The sequence below is a fragment of the Quercus suber genome, unplaced genomic scaffold, assembly GCF_002906115.3.
Source record: "Quercus suber isolate HL8 unplaced genomic scaffold, Cork oak 2.0 scaffold_357, whole genome shotgun sequence".
NCBI classification, from domain to species: domain Eukaryota; kingdom Viridiplantae; phylum Streptophyta; class Magnoliopsida; order Fagales; family Fagaceae; genus Quercus; species Quercus suber.
Genome location: NW_027069809.1, coordinates 7,550 through 25,061, shown reverse-complemented (window position 1 = coordinate 25,061; position 17,512 = coordinate 7,550). Strand labels below are relative to the sequence as shown.

The following is a 17,512-nucleotide window of genomic DNA, read 5'->3' as shown; positions in this document are numbered from 1 at the left end:
AGTATTACATCTACAATATTTTTATAACAAATTCTAGATAACAGATTGTTCTAGGTTTTTAATTTGAACCTATCACTAAAATTGCTTTCTTGCCCGCCAATAACTGCTTATAACAACTGGACACTTATAATTTGTTTTGAAAATGTTGTAAAGATTAATCTTGTGAATGTAGCATTTCTTTTAATAAAATATGAGTTAATGTTCCTTAATTTAAGTGTTAGTAATGCAGTTTCTTAACAAAAAAAAAAAGTGTTAGTAATGTAGATTCTAAAAAAACAGTGTTCGTAATTTTTGAGGTCAATACGATACAGTGTTAGTAATGTGAATATCTCTTTCAAAATACAATATTTCTTAATTTAAGTGTTAGTAATGTCTCTCCTTAAAGAAAAAAAAAAGTGTCAGTGATGTGATAAAATTCATTTAACTCGTTTTTATAATAGAATGAGTATGATTATATGTAATATTATGGCCATTCAGCGTTACAACACACATTTATTATTATTATTGTTTATTTTTAGTCTAATACCTTTATGATTTTAACCATTCATTTATTATTATGAAGGATAAAACTTAAATGCAGTATTTTAGGTGTTGTTCCTTAGGTTCTCATCTTAAAATTCAGCCATGTGTCTACTTAATTAATAAATATACTTTTATTTTATGAGAAAAAATTTACATGGCAAAATCTTAAAAGAAAATTTAAGGAACAACACCTAAGTACTGTACTTAAATCTTATTCTTATTATGAAATATATATTAAATAAAGCAATACCTTGTGTTAACGATTAACATTAACCAAGTATGAAGTGGTTTATCCAAAAAAAAAATGAAAAAAACTAAGTATGAAGTGACTTCTATTAGAAAGAGATTTATGTAAATATGATGCATATATAAAAATGTGAACAAAGGTAGAATTTTTCATAATATTAAGAATAATTTTTTTTTTAGAATAAAGAATAAAGTATTTCATACGACTGATATATGTGATAAATACATATATCACATGCATAAAATAATTGTTACATGTTAAGAATTCTTTATTTAGATTGAGCTAAAATAAAAATTCTATTTTGTATTAAAAAAGAAAAAGAAAATTCTAAAGAATATCACACCAATCAATTATCCCTCCTCACCTTAAAAAAAAATAAAAAATCAATTATCCTTCCCTATTTAGAATTATGTATTTTTAAATAACATACTAAAATTATGTAAGATTTAAAATTTATTCAATATATTTTCACCATGAACTGGGAAATGACCGTTATGATTTTCATTTACAAGTATTTTAAAAATAATTTAAAAAAATTGTTATTCTAAACTAAAAATCAACTAGTTGGTGGTTAGTTGTAGGATCATGATTGGTGAGTGGCAAAATTGAAAACGTGTTGAACAGAATGGTCTAAAATCTAAAGAAACGGTAGTGTGTTTTTATTTTTTATTTTTTAAATTTTTTAAGAAACAAACACCTTGATGGGGTATATATATGGAAGGCAAGGTCTTCCATTTTCCTCAGTCTTCTGCAGAAGAAAGAGTTTTCTTTACTTCATTTTTCTTCTGCATCATCAGATCTTCTCTTTTTCTTTGCACAAAATCCAGTGATCATTAGAAAAGGTAATCCATTTTTCCCTATACTCAATTGGGTTTTGCTCTATTTTTGTTTAGCTGATGTGGGTTATGAATTATGCTTTCAGTTTCTTTGTCAAATGCTTAAATTATGCATTTTTGTTTGTGGGTTTGTTTTGTTTTTATGTTTTGGTGGGTTGAACTGTTTGTTTATGGACAGATCTGCTGGTCTTGTCATGTTTTTAGTGTAGATCTGATAGCTGAATCTGCTTATTGGGATTTTTTATTTTGTGTCATGTCATTTTTTGAGCTATGAGAGACCCAAATCATATGAAATGAGCCTTTGCATTTCAATTGCATGTGTATAATACTGTAATCTCATTTGCATCTACTTGAAGTTCTGGATCTTCAACTTTTATAGTGCTATCCACTCTGGAGTCCATAGATCTGATTTCTCTGTGTATGAGTCGATTTCAGTTTCAATTTTATCATTATAAAATGCAGAATTGACTCTCATTTTAATGAGTAATGTGATATCACTCTTGAACTGATCATGAATTTTGGTGTATATATGGTTCCCGTTTGATACAGCTTATTTTCAGCTTTTTGAAAATGATTTTGTTTTAAAAACTGTACCTTGAAAAAGGAAGCTTTAAAAAAGTTGAACTTTTATGATTAAAGATTGTTTGGGAATGATTGGTTATCTGTTTGGATGGTTTTTGTTCTCGTAAAATCTACCCCTGATTTTATGGTCAAGTATAGGAGTGATAGTCGCTTCAGACTTCAAGTGCTTAGAAATGTCTTATCTTTTAGGTATCATTCATGGGTCTGTTGAGGATCCATATCTGAATCCAAAATTTTTGGGACTTAAGACTTGGTTGTTGTTGTAGGCTGTTGAAAACAAACAAAAATGGTGAAGATTTGCTGCATTGGAGCTGGGTATGTCGGTGGGCCTACCATGGCTGTGATTGCACTTAAGTGCCCTGCAATTGAAGTAGCCGTGGTTGATATATCAGTATCACGAATTAATGCCTGGAACAGTGATACTCTTCCCATCTACGAGCCTGGCCTTGATGAAGTAGTGAAGCAGTGCAGAGGAAAAAACCTTTTCTTCTCCACTGATGTGGAGAAACATGTTTTCGAGGCTGATATAGTCTTTGTTTCAGTTAACACCCCTACCAAGACCCAGGGTCTTGGAGCTGGCAAAGCAGCTGATCTGACCTATTGGGAGAGCGCTGCTCGAATGATTGCTGATGTATCAAAATCTGACAAAATTGTGGTTGAGAAATCAACAGTCCCAGTGAAAACAGCTGAGGCAATAGAAAAGATCCTGACCCACAATAGCAAGAAGATCAACTTCCAAATCCTTTCCAACCCAGAATTTCTTGCTGAGGGAACTGCAATTAAAGACCTTTTCAATCCTGATAGGGTCCTCATTGGAGGTAGGGAGACCCCAGATGGGCAAAAGGCGATAAAAGCATTGAAAGATGTTTATGCCCATTGGGTCCCTGTGGATCGTATAATTTGCACTAATCTTTGGTCTGCTGAGCTTTCTAAACTTGCTGCCAATGCCTTCTTGGCACAGAGGATCTCTTCTGTGAATGCCATGTCAGCACTTTGTGAGGCCACCGGTGCAGATGTCACCCAAGTGTCCCATGCTGTTGGCAAGGACACAAGAATTGGTCCCAAGTTCTTAAATGCTAGTGTTGGTTTTGGTGGGTCTTGCTTCCAGAAGGACATCTTGAACTTGGTCTATATCTGTGAGTGCAATGGCCTTCCTGATGTAGCAAATTACTGGAAACAGGTTATTAAGGTGAATGACTACCAGAAGACAAGGTTTGTGAACCGCGTGGTTGCCTCAATGTTCAACACAGTCTCCGGTAAGAAGATTGCTATTCTGGGCTTTGCTTTCAAGAAGGACACTGGTGATACCAGGGAGACCCCAGCTATTGATGTGTGTAAAGGGCTGTTGGGGACAAAGCTAAATTGAGCATATACGACCCACAGGTGACTGGGGATCAGATCCAGAGGGATCTTGCAATGAAGAAGTTTGATTGGGACCATCCAGTTCATCTTCAGCCACTGAGCCCTACTTCCGTCAAGGAAGTCAGTGTCGTTTGGGACGCTTACGAGGCAACTAAGGATGCTCATGGTATCTGCATTATGACTGAGTGGGATGAGTTTAAGACGCTTGATTACCAGAAGATTTTTGATAATATGCAGAAGCCTGCATTTGTGTTTGATGGCCGGAATATTGTGGATGTGGAGAAGCTGAGGGAAATTGGGTTTATCGTTTACTCCATTGGTAAGCCACTGGACCCATGGCTGAAGGACATGCCTGCTGTGGCATAAAAATGAGAAGCATAATTTCTGTTGGCTTGTGGTGAGCAGGGAATTAATTTGTGAGAGAGGATCCATCGTCCTACCAAATTTTACCTTTTTCTAGAGTTGAGTTTTATGTTCTCTTCCTTCTGTTTTATCCTTGATGGACTCTAAGACCCTGTAGTCTTCGAATCTGTCTTTAGCTAATAGAAAATTGGAATATGTTCTTTATTTGATATAATGTAATAATCCACAACTCAGGATTTTTTAATACCATTCTACCTATTTTAGCTGATATGATGGTAATTCTCTTTTGAATATCATCTATTTAAATTCTTGTGTGTGCTAGTTAAGTAGTTTCACTCAATAAGTCTCATCTGCTTTTCTTTTCCTTCAAATACAGTAGACACGCCCCCCACCCCCCCCCCCCCCCACAAAAAAAAGAAACCCCCTTTCTATGAGCAAAGTTCCAAAGACGATACTTTTACTCAAGTAGTTGAGTTACCTAGAGAATTTTCAGGACGTTTTTATGAAAACTTTTTCTGCATTTTCTGGTGCTTGGTAAGACGGAAAATGCAAGTAAACAGAAATGTTTTTTCGACGGACAAAATATCCAGTAGAGTGGAAGTGCTTTCTAGCTCATTTTTAAGGTTAATTGTTGACTACTCTTGCACTACCGTACTCTCTCTATCCAATTTTTAAGGTTAAATAAAAAAAACACCACAAAACAAGTCAGCTTTCTAATATTTTCTGTTAACACAGATGGAGCATTAATTTGTCCATTAGGGGGAAGATGGGAGATTTTCAGGAAATGCAACACCATCACTGATTGCTTGGTTGGAACTTCTAGAATATGAAATGAGCTAAGCCCCCGAATAAAATTACATATGGGATGTATGTTTTTTGAGGCCTCAGGAGTTGACCCGTCACCCTACCTACTTGCTGTTTACTGAAACCAGTCAAGTGGGCGAGTTGTATTAATGTACAATCCACATACAGAAACAGGAAAAATAATAATAATAATAACACCAAACCAAGCAAACAAACACAAACTGTCCCTTTCTGTGTGAGCACTAGCAAGAAATTGGGTAACTTGTCTTCCTCAGGAGTTGGTGAAGAACTGAAGTTTGCCACCAGGTATCTACCTCTGGCTACTGCTCCAGACTCTTCAGTTCTATGTGAATTCTTCTTGTTTCCTTCATCTGTTTAATGTTCATGAATAGAATATTAAAAAAAAAAAAAAACCAAGAAGAAGAAGAGGTGGCTGCCCTAACTAAAGAGTTTTGTTGGAAATTCCCTCTGATAAGTTAACTATGCATGAACCCTTCTTGGATCTCCTCTCCTACTGGTGATTGCTAGAGGATTGGCACTTTTCATGTTGGCCTAGTCCCTGGTAGGACTTCGAGAAATGGCACCATTAATGCCACGAATTAAAATACTGGATAAAACTTAGATATTAATCATTTAAAGATTACCTTAGATTCTTCAATTAAATTCAACCATACATGACTTATTAGCCAATGTAGAACAACTAGCTTATTGTTTTTAGCTAATTTTACTTCTATGTGTATAGTTACATCTTCCAAGGTCACATGATTGATTTTAATTGGGTAACTTACGGTATAATACTTAAGAAATTGTATTTATGTTTTACCATGCCTAATTGACTGGTCAGGAAAATTGCGATTTATTTAAAGTTAAGTAGCATTTTAGACTTCAGATTGACATACTTTATTTTTATATTGACACATGAAGGAATTTTGTTTACGTTGTCATGCCCAAATTAGTGTTTTCCTCATCAACAGTTCAAACTCATTTGCTTCTTCAACTAGTGGAATTTGGAACACTGAAACCCAGTTATTGTTAGTCCAAAGATAGGGAAGAACTCTCTGTTCTGAAGTATTGTTAATATGAGAAAGTACTTTGAAATCTCAATTTGAAAGATTTAATTATTCTCTCTGATGTCTAGTCAGTGTTAGTAATCTATGTTGCAACTTTACAACTCAATAGACAACAAACTAAGCCTTTTCAATTATTTGGGTATCTTTTAATTGATTTGTTGATTTGCTGGAAGTGAGTAAAAGAGCAGTAATATTAAAAAAAAAAAAAGGAAAAAAAAGGAAAAAAAAAAAAAAAGAGGCATTAAAATGTTGATATGTTGTACTGTGCATTTGTGGGAACAGCGAGGCCTTCTAGAAGGTCAATGTTTCGCACGAGACTGGGTTTTGGACAAAATTGCTAGTCAATTTTAGACTGCGGCAAAGTTGAAAACAAACAATGGGCTGTGTTCTACCAAACAATGGGCTGTGTTAAACTTAGCTTCTGTTTTAAAGTTTAGTGAAATTCTCTTTCTTCTAAAAGTATGAGGTGTAATCAATTTTAACCATGCATGAGACTTCCGGTTAAAAATCATTTTGCCCCATCTATTAATAGAAAAATTTTAAAAAAGAAAATTGGGGGGGGGGGGGGGGGGAAAGGTTCCAATGTGCTTTGCTCCTTAATCTCCTTCTTTAACTCAAGCTTTCTCAACCTAAGTGTGTGAGTAAAAAAAAGAGAGTAAGGTTGTGTGTTCAAAACTCATATGCTTGTTTAATAAACAAGTCTAGCCCAAAAAAAAAAAAGGTTCATGAATAGGCTTATAAATATTGGCGCTCAATACAAAACAAGCTGATGCTAAGCTTTTTTATGGGCTTAGTAATAAGCTTGATAAATAAACACATATTTAACTAAGACTTTAATTAATTCTCATTAAAAAAAAAAAGAAAAAAAAAGACTTTAATTAATTGGAAGTTTGGACCACTTTTCCAAATCAAATAGGCTTGATAATAAGTTTGATATGGGCTTGGTAATATATTTATGTTGGATTTCAACCTTAAAATAAGTTTGACAATGAGCTCGCGCTTAGCTTGACTAATAAATCAAGTTGAGTCAAGTCGAGCTCAAGCTTTTAAACTTTTTGACAAGATTAAGTTTGAGCGTTATTTATATGCTTGATTTGAACTTGACTCGAATTTGAACATTTTACTTTTGTTGTCGAACCAAATTCAAACATTCATTACTCGACAAAATTCGGCTTGTTTACATACTTAAGAATGACTTAATTAATCAAAAAGTGAAAGAAAATACGTCATCATATTCATTGGATTTGAACAGGTTAAAATGGAAAATTAGCTTAGTTTGTAAAAAAGCATGTTTGTGATACACTGTTAATTGAAAATCATATATAATTAATTAATAAAAATACAGTGTTTGATTTTGAAAATTAACTTATGTAGAAATTAAGAATACAATTGTCTACCAACCACTTTTTCCGAATCTCAAAAAAGTGAGTTTTATGCCACAAAAATTACTATATTCTATATTATATAGATTAAGTATGACTAATATGAGAAGGAGATGAGAATTAGCTTAGTCTAGAACAAAAGGGTAGTCCACTGAGCTAAAAGATGGAAAGTCACACTACTCTGTTTATACACAAAAGAAAAATCTATGATTGCATTTAGCATTCGCTGAAAAAATCTAGTTTTTTTTACTATTCAGCTTATTTTTGTTACTATTCAGCTTATTTGTTTACTATTCATAGGTCGTATTGCATTTTTTAGTACCATTCATAGATCCAACAATATTATTTCAGCTAGTTTTTAACTTTGTTTACAATACTTTTTACAAAAAATTTTCAATTCTAGCTAAATAAATAGATCCTAAACAAAAACTGCATTTACAAAATATATTAAGAATATCCTCAATTATAGCTTTGATGTGTGAGTGGATAATCCTCGATTATCAGTTATTTAATTATTTGAAGGATTTGTTTATTCTTAATTTTTTTAATTTTAAAAAAATAAATAAAAAAGAAAAAAGAAGAAGAAGCTAGGTAAATGAGGACTTCATGGTAATTTCGAAAGGAGGCCGGTTTTGTCTATTATATAGTGGCCTGGCCAGTGAGTGCTATCGGGTATATGAACTAAACCCGGTTTTCTCAAATACTTCGAATTCGAACCGTCCCGTGTACGAACAAACAAAAAAAATACACGTTTCCGTAAATATTCTTCGTTTTTCTTCAACATCGATCTATCGCTAACTCCTTTCGATTCTCCTCTAGATCTAGCTCTGGTTTTCCCCTGATTTAACCTCAATAATCTTCGAATCAAATCCCTAATCTGTTTAATTCTTTCAATCCTCTAGCGATTGATCCCCAAATCGTCTCCACCCGTTGATTTTACCCAATTCTAGGGTTAGGGTTTCGATTCGGTCCCTCAGACCCTTCGAATCCTCTAAAGCTTTGTCTTTTCTTGTATAATTTCGGTTTTCGTTCAATTCCCCTCTCTAATTCGGTTCTAATTTTGTAGATTTTCTCTCCCGGTTTGAATTTTCTAGGGTTTCGAATCGTTCGGTTAGGGTTTGTTCTTGTTTTCTCTAAATTTCAAGAGGTGTTTGATTGCTTTTCCGGTGCTTGATTGTTTCGTGCTAGTTTTTATCCTCGATTTGGGGTTTTGATAGGCGATTCGGGTTCGTAATTGCTTCGTCTAGGGTTAGGGTTTCAGAAAAATTTGGGGGTTTTCTATTTGGTGAAATTAAATTGGGGATACGTATAGCCTTGTAGGGATATGGTCTTTGGCGTGTGATTCAGTGAATATTTCATCGGAATTAAGGCTTCTAGGGTTTTGATTTTGATCTTCCTGTCTTCTCTTTCCTCTTTTGTGGTCCTTCGAAATTTGAATTCAAGGAATTTGAGAGGTAAATAGGAAATAATGTTGTTATGATTGTTACTGCATTGATAATCGTATGTTTACTTATAAATGTCAGTTTTTTAGTATTTAATTTATTTATTTATATTAGGATTTTTACATGTTGGATTCCATTGCTAGCTATTTTTAATAGATATGATTGAATTTGAACTTCCATTCCATGATCATTATTTTTTATTGTCAGCATAAGACACCAATAGGACATTTTAATGTATTTGGGATTTGATCCCAACCCATAAGGTAGTTTATCAGTTGAATTAATTAGAACTCACTACAGCCAATAACTCTGTGGCATAGTTGTATTGCTCAATTCTCTCCGTGTATAGAACTCGCATTTGTGTCCCAACTCCCCCACCTGTTGTAAGAAAAAAGAAAAAGGAACCCACTACAATTGTTCTCTTGTAGGTAGCTCACTTACTATTTGAATAAAGGACTACCTATTGAAACCTTTAAAAACTGAAATGGGTAAATCAATTTGCTTATTATTATTGGTTTTTTCCATGTGTGTAGAAACTGTAAGACATGTAATAGTATCTTATCTACAATAATAACTTATTGTTATCATTTTAGGAACATTTTTTTTCCCTTCTTATGTATGTATGTAGGCTTTAACAGAAAATTATATGCGGCTCTGTGCTTCATTAATTTTGAGGTTTTATATATACATATGCAAATAGATACACATGCACACACACACACACACATCAGATACATTTGAATGATCTTCTTGATTGTTTTGCACCTTCAAATTTAACTCTTAGTTGTTCTTCTTTCAGGTTAACATGGGATTTAAAAGGTCTTTTGATGATGAGGAGTTCCCAGAGCTTCCTTGTAAGCACCCAAGGAAGCCTGATTATAGAAATACACGGACTCCATTTACTGAACTTGTTCCTTGTAACAATGCCTACAATGCCTCACAAGAACCTATTTCTTCAGGTAAAAATAGGCGATTTGTAATCTTTTAGCTTGCACTGGCAAAGCTGTTATCATGTGCCATCAACCAGACTGAACCATCTTTATTTGCAAAATGTTTGTTGATGTTCAATATATTCTGCATGAAACAGGTGAGGTTGTGGATGGCTTTCATAAATTTCAGTGGCATGAGGAGCTTGGAAAAGACACTGTTACTGAAGTTTCAAATTTAGGTGACAAGTATCTTGAGACCAATGAACCCTTGTCATCGTTCTCCCTCAGTTCTAATGAAGAAGATGATGGGTCTGGGGCATCAGCCTACTCATATCTTTCTCCAGAATATTTCGAAGTAGATTTCCCAAGGAGAACATTAGTTCCATTTGAGGATGTCTCATCTTCTTACTTGGATCGTTATCCTAGAAAACAAGTTCCTCTTGGTGCAGATCATCAAGCCAATATTCCATTGTGGGGTGAGCATATAAATAATAAGAAGTTAGATCTGACAGAAAATTGTAATTCCAGCCCTAGTGATGGTGGCAGCAGTGAGGAGAAGCTGATGGGAACTTGTGTTATCCCATTGCCTGATATGTCAACAGACAAGGGCTACTATGCTGGATGTGGCAGGACAGCCTGTGACTGTCTGGATTCTGGCTCTGTTAGATGTGTTCGCCAGCATGTCAATGAAGCTCGGGAAGAACTAAGAAAAACCCTTGGGCATGATAAGTTTGTGAATTTGGGGTTTTCTGATATGGGAGAGGAGGTGGCACACAAATGGACTGAAGAAGAAGAGGAGATTTTTCATGAGGTTGTTTACTCCAATCCTGTATCCCTGTGTAGGAATTTTTGGAAGAAACTGTCATTGGTGTTTCCTTCTCGAAGCAAAAAGGAGCTTGTAAGCTATTATTTCAATGTGTTCATGCTTTGGAGACGTGCTGCTCAGAACAGATCTACTTTTCTGGACATAGACAGTGATGATGATGAATGGCATGGAAGTAATAGAGGCTCCCATGAGGTTGGGGATTCAGAAGAAGATGAAGACTCTGCTATTATCTCTCTTGCTGATCAAGATAATCAGGTAGATTCTTCTGAAGAAGATGATTGTAGTAGTGATGATGATGATGATGATAACGATGGTGATGATGACTGCAATGATGATGGTGGCAAGGGACATGGTAGAGAAGATGTCCTTGAAGAAGATGGTGGTGTGGATATTTTGCCGGAAGCACCAGTTTTGAAATCGCATGATGAGAGAGAATTTGACAAGTTAGTTCAGCATGTGGATAATACTCCTGGGAGTGATCAGGAGGATCTCTATGCCCAAGATGACTCATGCTTGTCATTTGATTGTCAAGCCAATATGAGTAGCTCCTGTGGTTCTGTTAACAATGGAGCTGCTTTACAGGCGCGTGGCATTAATAGTGAGCATGGAAAACGCAGTGAAGCTGATTGGTGTAGCGATGTGGGTCAATTCTATTTACTCGAGCCCTGTGATGCTAAAGTTTGGGATGCCAGGTGTACGTCAACTTCTTTAAAAAATTTTGATATTTTATCCCCATGGAACATGATCAAAGAGGATTTTGGGGAAGGCACTTTGGATAACAAGAAGAGGGATGACTAAAAGGCATCAACTAGTGGCTCTTTGAGGTAGTTGTATGAATTTCTTTGTACATATCTTATCTGGGTTTTTTTTGCAAGGGCCAAAATTTTTGAGGCTTTGGCAGTTGTAACTGTCATGCAAGAACAGTTCTTCTAAAAGCCTTGGATATTTTGTTTTTCTATTTTCCTTGTGTACATTCTTTGGAAATCTCATATTTGTGAGCATATTAAAATGCTCTGGAGCAAACATGCTTCTTGTAAGTTGCTATGCTCTTGTATATTTAATATTTTATTCAGTTCCCACCATTTTATTGGGGTCGGAAACCAATTTAGCTCTCTCTAATTTCACATTGTAAATTTATGTAACTTTAACCACAATTCCACCGCATATATCTATCATTGGCTGAGTACTGTGATCAACTGCCACAAGCATTACATAAACTTTTACCATCAGAACAAATGCAGAGGTAAACATAGGACATAAGTCATGCTTCTTTAAGACGATCATAGTGCTCAGCCAGTTTAAATCTTCATATGGCTCAACTTTATATTGCAACCGGATAGCCAAATGAATGCAACACTAATATAACCTCAATGCATCTCTACCCCCCTTTTTTTAAGCTTCTGAAGCTTAAAGGAAATGTGTAATCTTGCTCATCCTACCAACTTCTAAGTTCTGAAGCTCTTTAAATTGAATTAGCAAAGTAATGTCATGGCTCAAGCCTGCTTCAACAGTAACTTTAAGTGGACTGCGGTTTCACACTCTATCCGAGGCCTTCCCTGTTGAGATTTAAAAAAAAAAAAAAAGAACCGGTTACAAAAACCAAAATAGAGGCAGAGTTCACTGCTCAGCCGGCACTCATTATGCCTTTGAAATGTGTCTGCATTGTTCGAAGTTCGAACAGGTATCTTCATTTATCAACACACCCTCTATCATGCGCTATGAATTGATTATAATAGCTTAATGAATATCTTATTCAAAGTCAAAGCCTTCAATTATGATTAAGTTTATTAGTTAAATTGTCACATTTTGGTCAGCTAGTACAAAGACAATTGGTTAATTACTCAAAAAATAAATAAATAAAAAACCGCTTGAAGCTAACCAGCCATACCTGAAAGAACAAGAAAAAAGAAGTATTTTTATGAGACTTACCTAGAAAAAAAAAATTATGCGTTTATAGATTGGGAACGAAGAAAGCAAACAATTTTTTGGGTAATTACATTTTGTTACCCTAAATTATAACCCAAATTACATTTTGCACTCTAAACTTTTAGAATGTACAATTATCACCCTCAGCTATAACGTGTTGCACTTTGGACCCTATTATTAATTTTGTTGGATGAAAAACCAAACTTTTATAATTTCTTCTTTATTTTTAAGGGATTGAGAAGAGAGACAATTAAGTTTTTTCATGTAGTGCTATCCAAGATAACGGTAGAATTGATGGCAGGGTGCAAAGTATAACACGAGATATAGTTTAGGATGTAAACTATGCATTCTAAAAGTTTAGGGTGCAAAGTGTAATTGAGAGTATAATTTAGGGAGGTAAAATGTAATTTCTCCCAATTTTTTTTTCAAACAGGATAAGAATGTATCAAGTCATTCATACTTTAATTCAATAAGTAAATAGCATATGGAAGGTTAGTGGATTAATTTTAACAAAAGATTATAAAATTAATTCACATGACATTCATTTATTGGGTTGGTATATAGATAACTTCGTATATGTATTATAAGAGATACTTTCTTAAAAAAACATAAAAGAAAGCTACCAAATGATACCAAAACTAGATTAAATTTCTTCACCCAATTTATTATACCTTCTTAATCAAATTATGTTCATAGTATCACACGAAAAATGAATCCCACCAAGGAAAGCGCATTATGCTAAACACTGAACAGAAAACACCTAAAATTAAACTCAACAATGTGCAAATAGTAAGTACTTTTTTTTCTAAAGTAAGCATGGGATGACACTTTGGATTATGCTCAAACTCTTTTCCCCATGAGGAGAGTCACACATGCCACTGAACTATGACACCCTTTCCAAACTCAACAAAAGACTTATTAGGAGATCAATTAGCTCAAGCTACATTTAGAGATCTAAGTTATTCTCATTGTTAATAAAAAAAGGTAAGGTAAGTCCATTTTTTTTTTGTTAATTCTTGAGCACTCTAGCCAATGAGAAACCAATGAATCTATTACCTCATAGCCAAACTATGAACCAGTCTTTGCAGTTTACATTGCCTTCACTCCTTTTTCGTTTTTCCTTTTGCCATGTGACTACATATCCTTTAAATGAACTTGTCAATAAAATATTTTACAGAAATTCAATTTGATATATAAAACACAATTAAGATAAAGCTATGAAAGAATTCGAAGGACCTTCATCAACAGTGACTGTCCTGTTTCAATGTATTACTCCAATTTTTCAGCTATGGCAACTGAAATGGTTTCATTCATATTTCCCAGATCTGTTCCAATTATTGATAATATGTAAGGAAAAAATGGGAAAATGTTAAAGATTAATATCCACCTCCATATATGCAAATAGTTCATGATACTATTCATTCATCCATTATTTAGGTGAATCTTTAGTCTTTGTTGATCTTATTACTACTACTTATTATGAGTTCTTCTATGAATATAACAAAATCTCAGAATATTTTCATAATAAATTGAAGTATAAACTCATTATAAATAAATTCAATTAAATTACACTTGGACTTATCACAATTCAAAACAAGTTATTATAAAAATATCGTTATATTTTGTTATGTACATTGACTATGCTTTCCTTGTTATGATTGTGTTTGGCCCAAGTGGTTAGTAGTTTTGTTAATGGGACCAATTATATTAGTTCCCAAAGTAAAAAGAAAAATGTTGGGGCGCATTCTAGAAAATGCAAATAAGGGAAATTGAATAAGGAGAATCAAAATAGAATAATGCCAAGAAAAAAATTTTGTTTTTTTTTCCATAATAATTCAATTAGTGGGTTGTGTGATAAGAGAAATATCTATCATATGGGTCTAATACTTATTAGTACCAATAAGAAGGACTAAAATTATGCGTTCCATTTTAAGTATTGTACTTTATTCTTCACCAATTGTAGTATGTCATGCGTTTGATTTTTTCCCCCCTCTATTTTATACCTTGGTTATTTTCAAAGGAAAATAACTGGTAATTGATAGATTACAAAATGGAGTATGGAAAGTAGACAGGTATGATTAGCCTTTGTTTAGATTATTTAACTCCTTGCGCATGAGACACCCTGACAATCTTATTGACATATAGTATAGTAGGGTTTTCAAAACCTAACACTCAAGTTTCCCCGAAAAGATGAAATAAAATATTTTTATTCCAATTACAATATATAATCTCAATAGTAGCGGAAAAAAAATTGTGTCTTTGTGTGTATATATATATATATTATATATTTTTTTTCTTTGAATGCTTCATTTTTTTTTTTCCCCTGAATGCATTGTGTCTTTTTATATTCATTCTACATTTATTGATCAAGGTATAGTAACATCTGCCTAAATAAATATCATTTTCAACGGGGACCAGAAGAGGGGGGAGCTCAAAAACAAAAACGGTTGGAGATATCAATCTTATTATATTCTGACCCTTCACTTTGTGTGAGCTTACAAGCAAGACAAAGCCAAGGCATAGTTTGGATGTTTCAGTTTCAGTTTGCCATATCTAGTACTCCTATTTCCTTGGGATCCTCAAAACACCCCCACAAATCCTGACCGTTCAATCCTATCAGCTAGAGTCTCTCACCCGAGTACACGTGCTGCCTATCTTTTATTCCCTTTTTTAGTCTTTTGCTTCCATGCATGGAATTCTCCTCCAACTACAACACAAACAAGAGAGAGAGAGAAAGAGAAAGAGTCATGGTTTTGCTTTGATTGTTCTTCATAGGCCTCTTCATCGCCATCATTAGCGAGACCCAGTTTTGAATTATCTTTTCAAAGCCCCATTAAATTTGTTTTGAACATTCAAAGAGTGAGAGAGAGAATAATGGAAAATGGAATTTAAAGGGACCCCTTTGTTTGGTTTGGTTCTCGTACTTCACCGAACTGTCACATCTGACCCCTTTCTGATTCTTTGCTTATCATCACCACCAGAGAAAAAGCAAGAAACTTCCTGATCTGTTGCTGAACTTCTCGATCTGGGTGTGCTTCTTCTCACTGCTTATTCTTTTGCTTAAGATCATGGAATGTAGCAATAGCATTCTTGTGGATTTGAGGTAATAATACTTACATAGTTTCCTGGTTTTGTTTTTGCCAATCTTTTGGTTTTACTGGTCAGATATAAAATCAATGGAAGAAGATCAGCAAAAGAAGTTTGTGTGCAAGTTTTGCAACAGGAGGTTTTCGTGTGGGAAGGCCTTAGGTGGTCACATCAGGACCCACATGAATAAGAATTCAGCTGAAGAAGAAGACGAAGTAGAAGTGGAAGCTGATGGTAATGTTAATGCTAATAATGTGGTAAAGTTTCAATCTTTGAATGGTGGAAGGAGGAGCAAGAGAGATTTGTCGGGGTTTGAAGCTGATGGATTGGATTCTGGTTATGGTCTTAGAGAGAACCCCAGGAAAACTTGGAGGTTTGTGGATTCAAGTAGTGCTACTTTATTGCGGGAAAGGGTGTGTAAAGAATGTGGCAAAGGTTTTCAATCTTTGAAAGCTCTCTGTGGTCACATGGCTTGTCACTCGGATAAAGAGAAGCTGATTAGCAAATTTGAGGACAATTCATTGATGGATAGTCATTCAGACACTGAGACATCGGGTCCAACACAGCTTAGGAGATCGAAAAGAACGAGGTACAAGGCTGTTGATGCTTACCCTTCTGGTTATACTATGGCAAATGGTTCTTCATCTGTGTCTGGGATTGAACAAGAACAGGAAGAGGTGGCTATGTGTTTGATGATGTTGTCTAGGGACTCTGGTCAAAGAAATGGTTTGAATTCTTTGGCAGAGTCTTCGGATAACAATTCAGTGGTTTTAGAGGCCAAATCATGTTCTATTGATGTGAAAATGAAAATTACCATGAAGAATAGTAGGGATTGTGCCTCTAACATTAATGAGATTGTGAAGCTTAAGAAGCAAATAGACAAGAAGTTGAAAATTTCTGAGATTAGTCTTTCTGACAATTCTGATTCTGGGTATTTTAGGAATGGACCCAAAAAGGCTGAATCAGATGTTTCTGTTGATGGGTCTTATTGGGGTGATCGATTTAAGAAGCCTAAAGTGTATTACGGATCTGGGATTGGGGGCTTGGATTCTGAATTAGGTAAAAGTTCAAGCTTTGAATTAAGGAAGGAGTCGATCAATGATGAAGGATATGATCCAGTTGGTACAGAGTGTGATTTAAGAATGAAAGCTAAAAATGATTCTTTCAATCCTGAATTTTCTGAGGGCTCCAACAAGAAGATAAAAAATGATTCTTCCAAAGTAAAAGGTAGCAAGAATGCTCATAAGAGAGGCAAATATGAGTGCTTGAATTGTAACATGAGCTTCCACTCTCATAGGGCTCTCGGGGGACACAGAGCTAGCCATACAAAGAGCAATGGCTACTGTGAGGCTATATATGAGAGCGGCGAAAATAGCACAGGCACTGGTTCTCTTGCTGTTCCAAAGCCTCAGAGTAAACATGTTGAGTCTTGCAGTGTGAAAACCTCAACTAGTCAGAGTTTCTCTGGCCATTCTAAGAAAAGAATGGGGCCAAGGAAAAGCAAGGGGCATGAATGTCCAATCTGCTTCAGGGTTTTCCGGTCGGGCCAAGCTTTGGGTGGTCACAAGAGGTCCCATTTTATTGGAGGTTCTGAAGAAAGAACTTTGGTCCTCAAGCAAGAGCTCCCTGAGTTTCATGGTCTAATTGATCTTAATCTTCCTGCTCCCACTGATGAAGAGGCAAATGGGGATGATGCCCAGTTCATGCCATGGTAGGTTGCAAGCAGAAACAAACAATGAGTTGCTGGTGGGTAACGTTGATTTATATATTTTTATTTATTTTTATCAAACCTCCATGAGATGCAAGAGATGCAGGTGTACAGACAAGTTGGCCAATTTCTTTTCCTTTTTCACTTTGCTTCAGATTCAAGAATGTTCGGTTGAGGTAAATGTTCCACTGCTGCTCCTGGCCTGTACACAGCAGTTTTTCTTGCATTTGAAGTTCTTCATTTCTTTTTAAGTTCATTCGTCTATTTCATTTGCAAACTGCCATATGTGCACCAAATTAGTTCTATATTTCTTCTTTAGTATAACATCTTCCCTGAAAACTACTTCAATTAGTGGCTTTAAACTGTGATTTTTGGTCCCAATTTTGTCTCTGTGGAGACCCTGAATAAAGCTGTCTCTCTTTGCTA

At 34.9% G+C, this 17,512-nt stretch overlaps 3 protein-coding genes across 3 annotated transcripts; all 3 read left to right on the top strand.

Moving 5' to 3' along the window:
- Positions 1-1,477: 1,477 nt before the first annotated feature.
- Positions 1,478-4,180, top strand: LOC111990917 (UDP-glucose 6-dehydrogenase 1). Its single transcript, XM_024022680.2, is given in 3 exon segments — positions 1,478-1,611; positions 2,454-3,521; positions 3,524-4,180. Coding segments are annotated over 2 exon segments (1,440 nt in total). The 5' UTR covers positions 1,478-1,611; positions 2,454-2,473; the 3' UTR covers positions 3,916-4,180.
- Positions 4,181-7,837: 3,657 nt separating this feature from the next.
- Positions 7,838-11,469, top strand: LOC111990920 (uncharacterized). Its single transcript, XM_024022684.2, has 3 exons — positions 7,838-8,622; positions 9,410-9,569; positions 9,698-11,469. Exons 2-3 carry the CDS (start codon positions 9,416-9,418, stop codon positions 11,161-11,163), a joined length of 1,620 nt encoding a protein of 539 aa, XP_023878452.1. The 5' UTR covers positions 7,838-8,622; positions 9,410-9,415; the 3' UTR covers positions 11,164-11,469.
- Positions 11,470-14,783: 3,314 nt separating this feature from the next.
- On the top strand, positions 14,784-17,512 carry LOC111990922 (uncharacterized). Its single transcript, XM_024022687.2, has 2 exons — positions 14,784-15,320; positions 15,457-17,512. Exon 2 carries the CDS (start codon positions 15,468-15,470, stop codon positions 17,091-17,093), a length of 1,626 nt encoding a protein of 541 aa, XP_023878455.1. The 5' UTR covers positions 14,784-15,320; positions 15,457-15,467; the 3' UTR covers positions 17,094-17,512.

Excerpts from the sequence above, each read along its gene's own strand:
- LOC111990920 (XM_024022684.2), top strand. The coding sequence starts at position 9,416 with ATGGGATTTAAAAGGTCTTTTGATGATGAGGAGTTCCCAGAGCTTCCT. Across the intron at positions 9,570-9,697 it reads ACAAGAACCTATTTCTTCAG|GTGAGGTTGTGGATGGCTTT; the intron begins GTAAAAATAGGC and ends TGCATGAAACAG.
- LOC111990922 (XM_024022687.2), top strand. The coding sequence starts at position 15,468 with ATGGAAGAAGATCAGCAAAAGAAGTTTGTGTGCAAGTTTTGCAACAGG.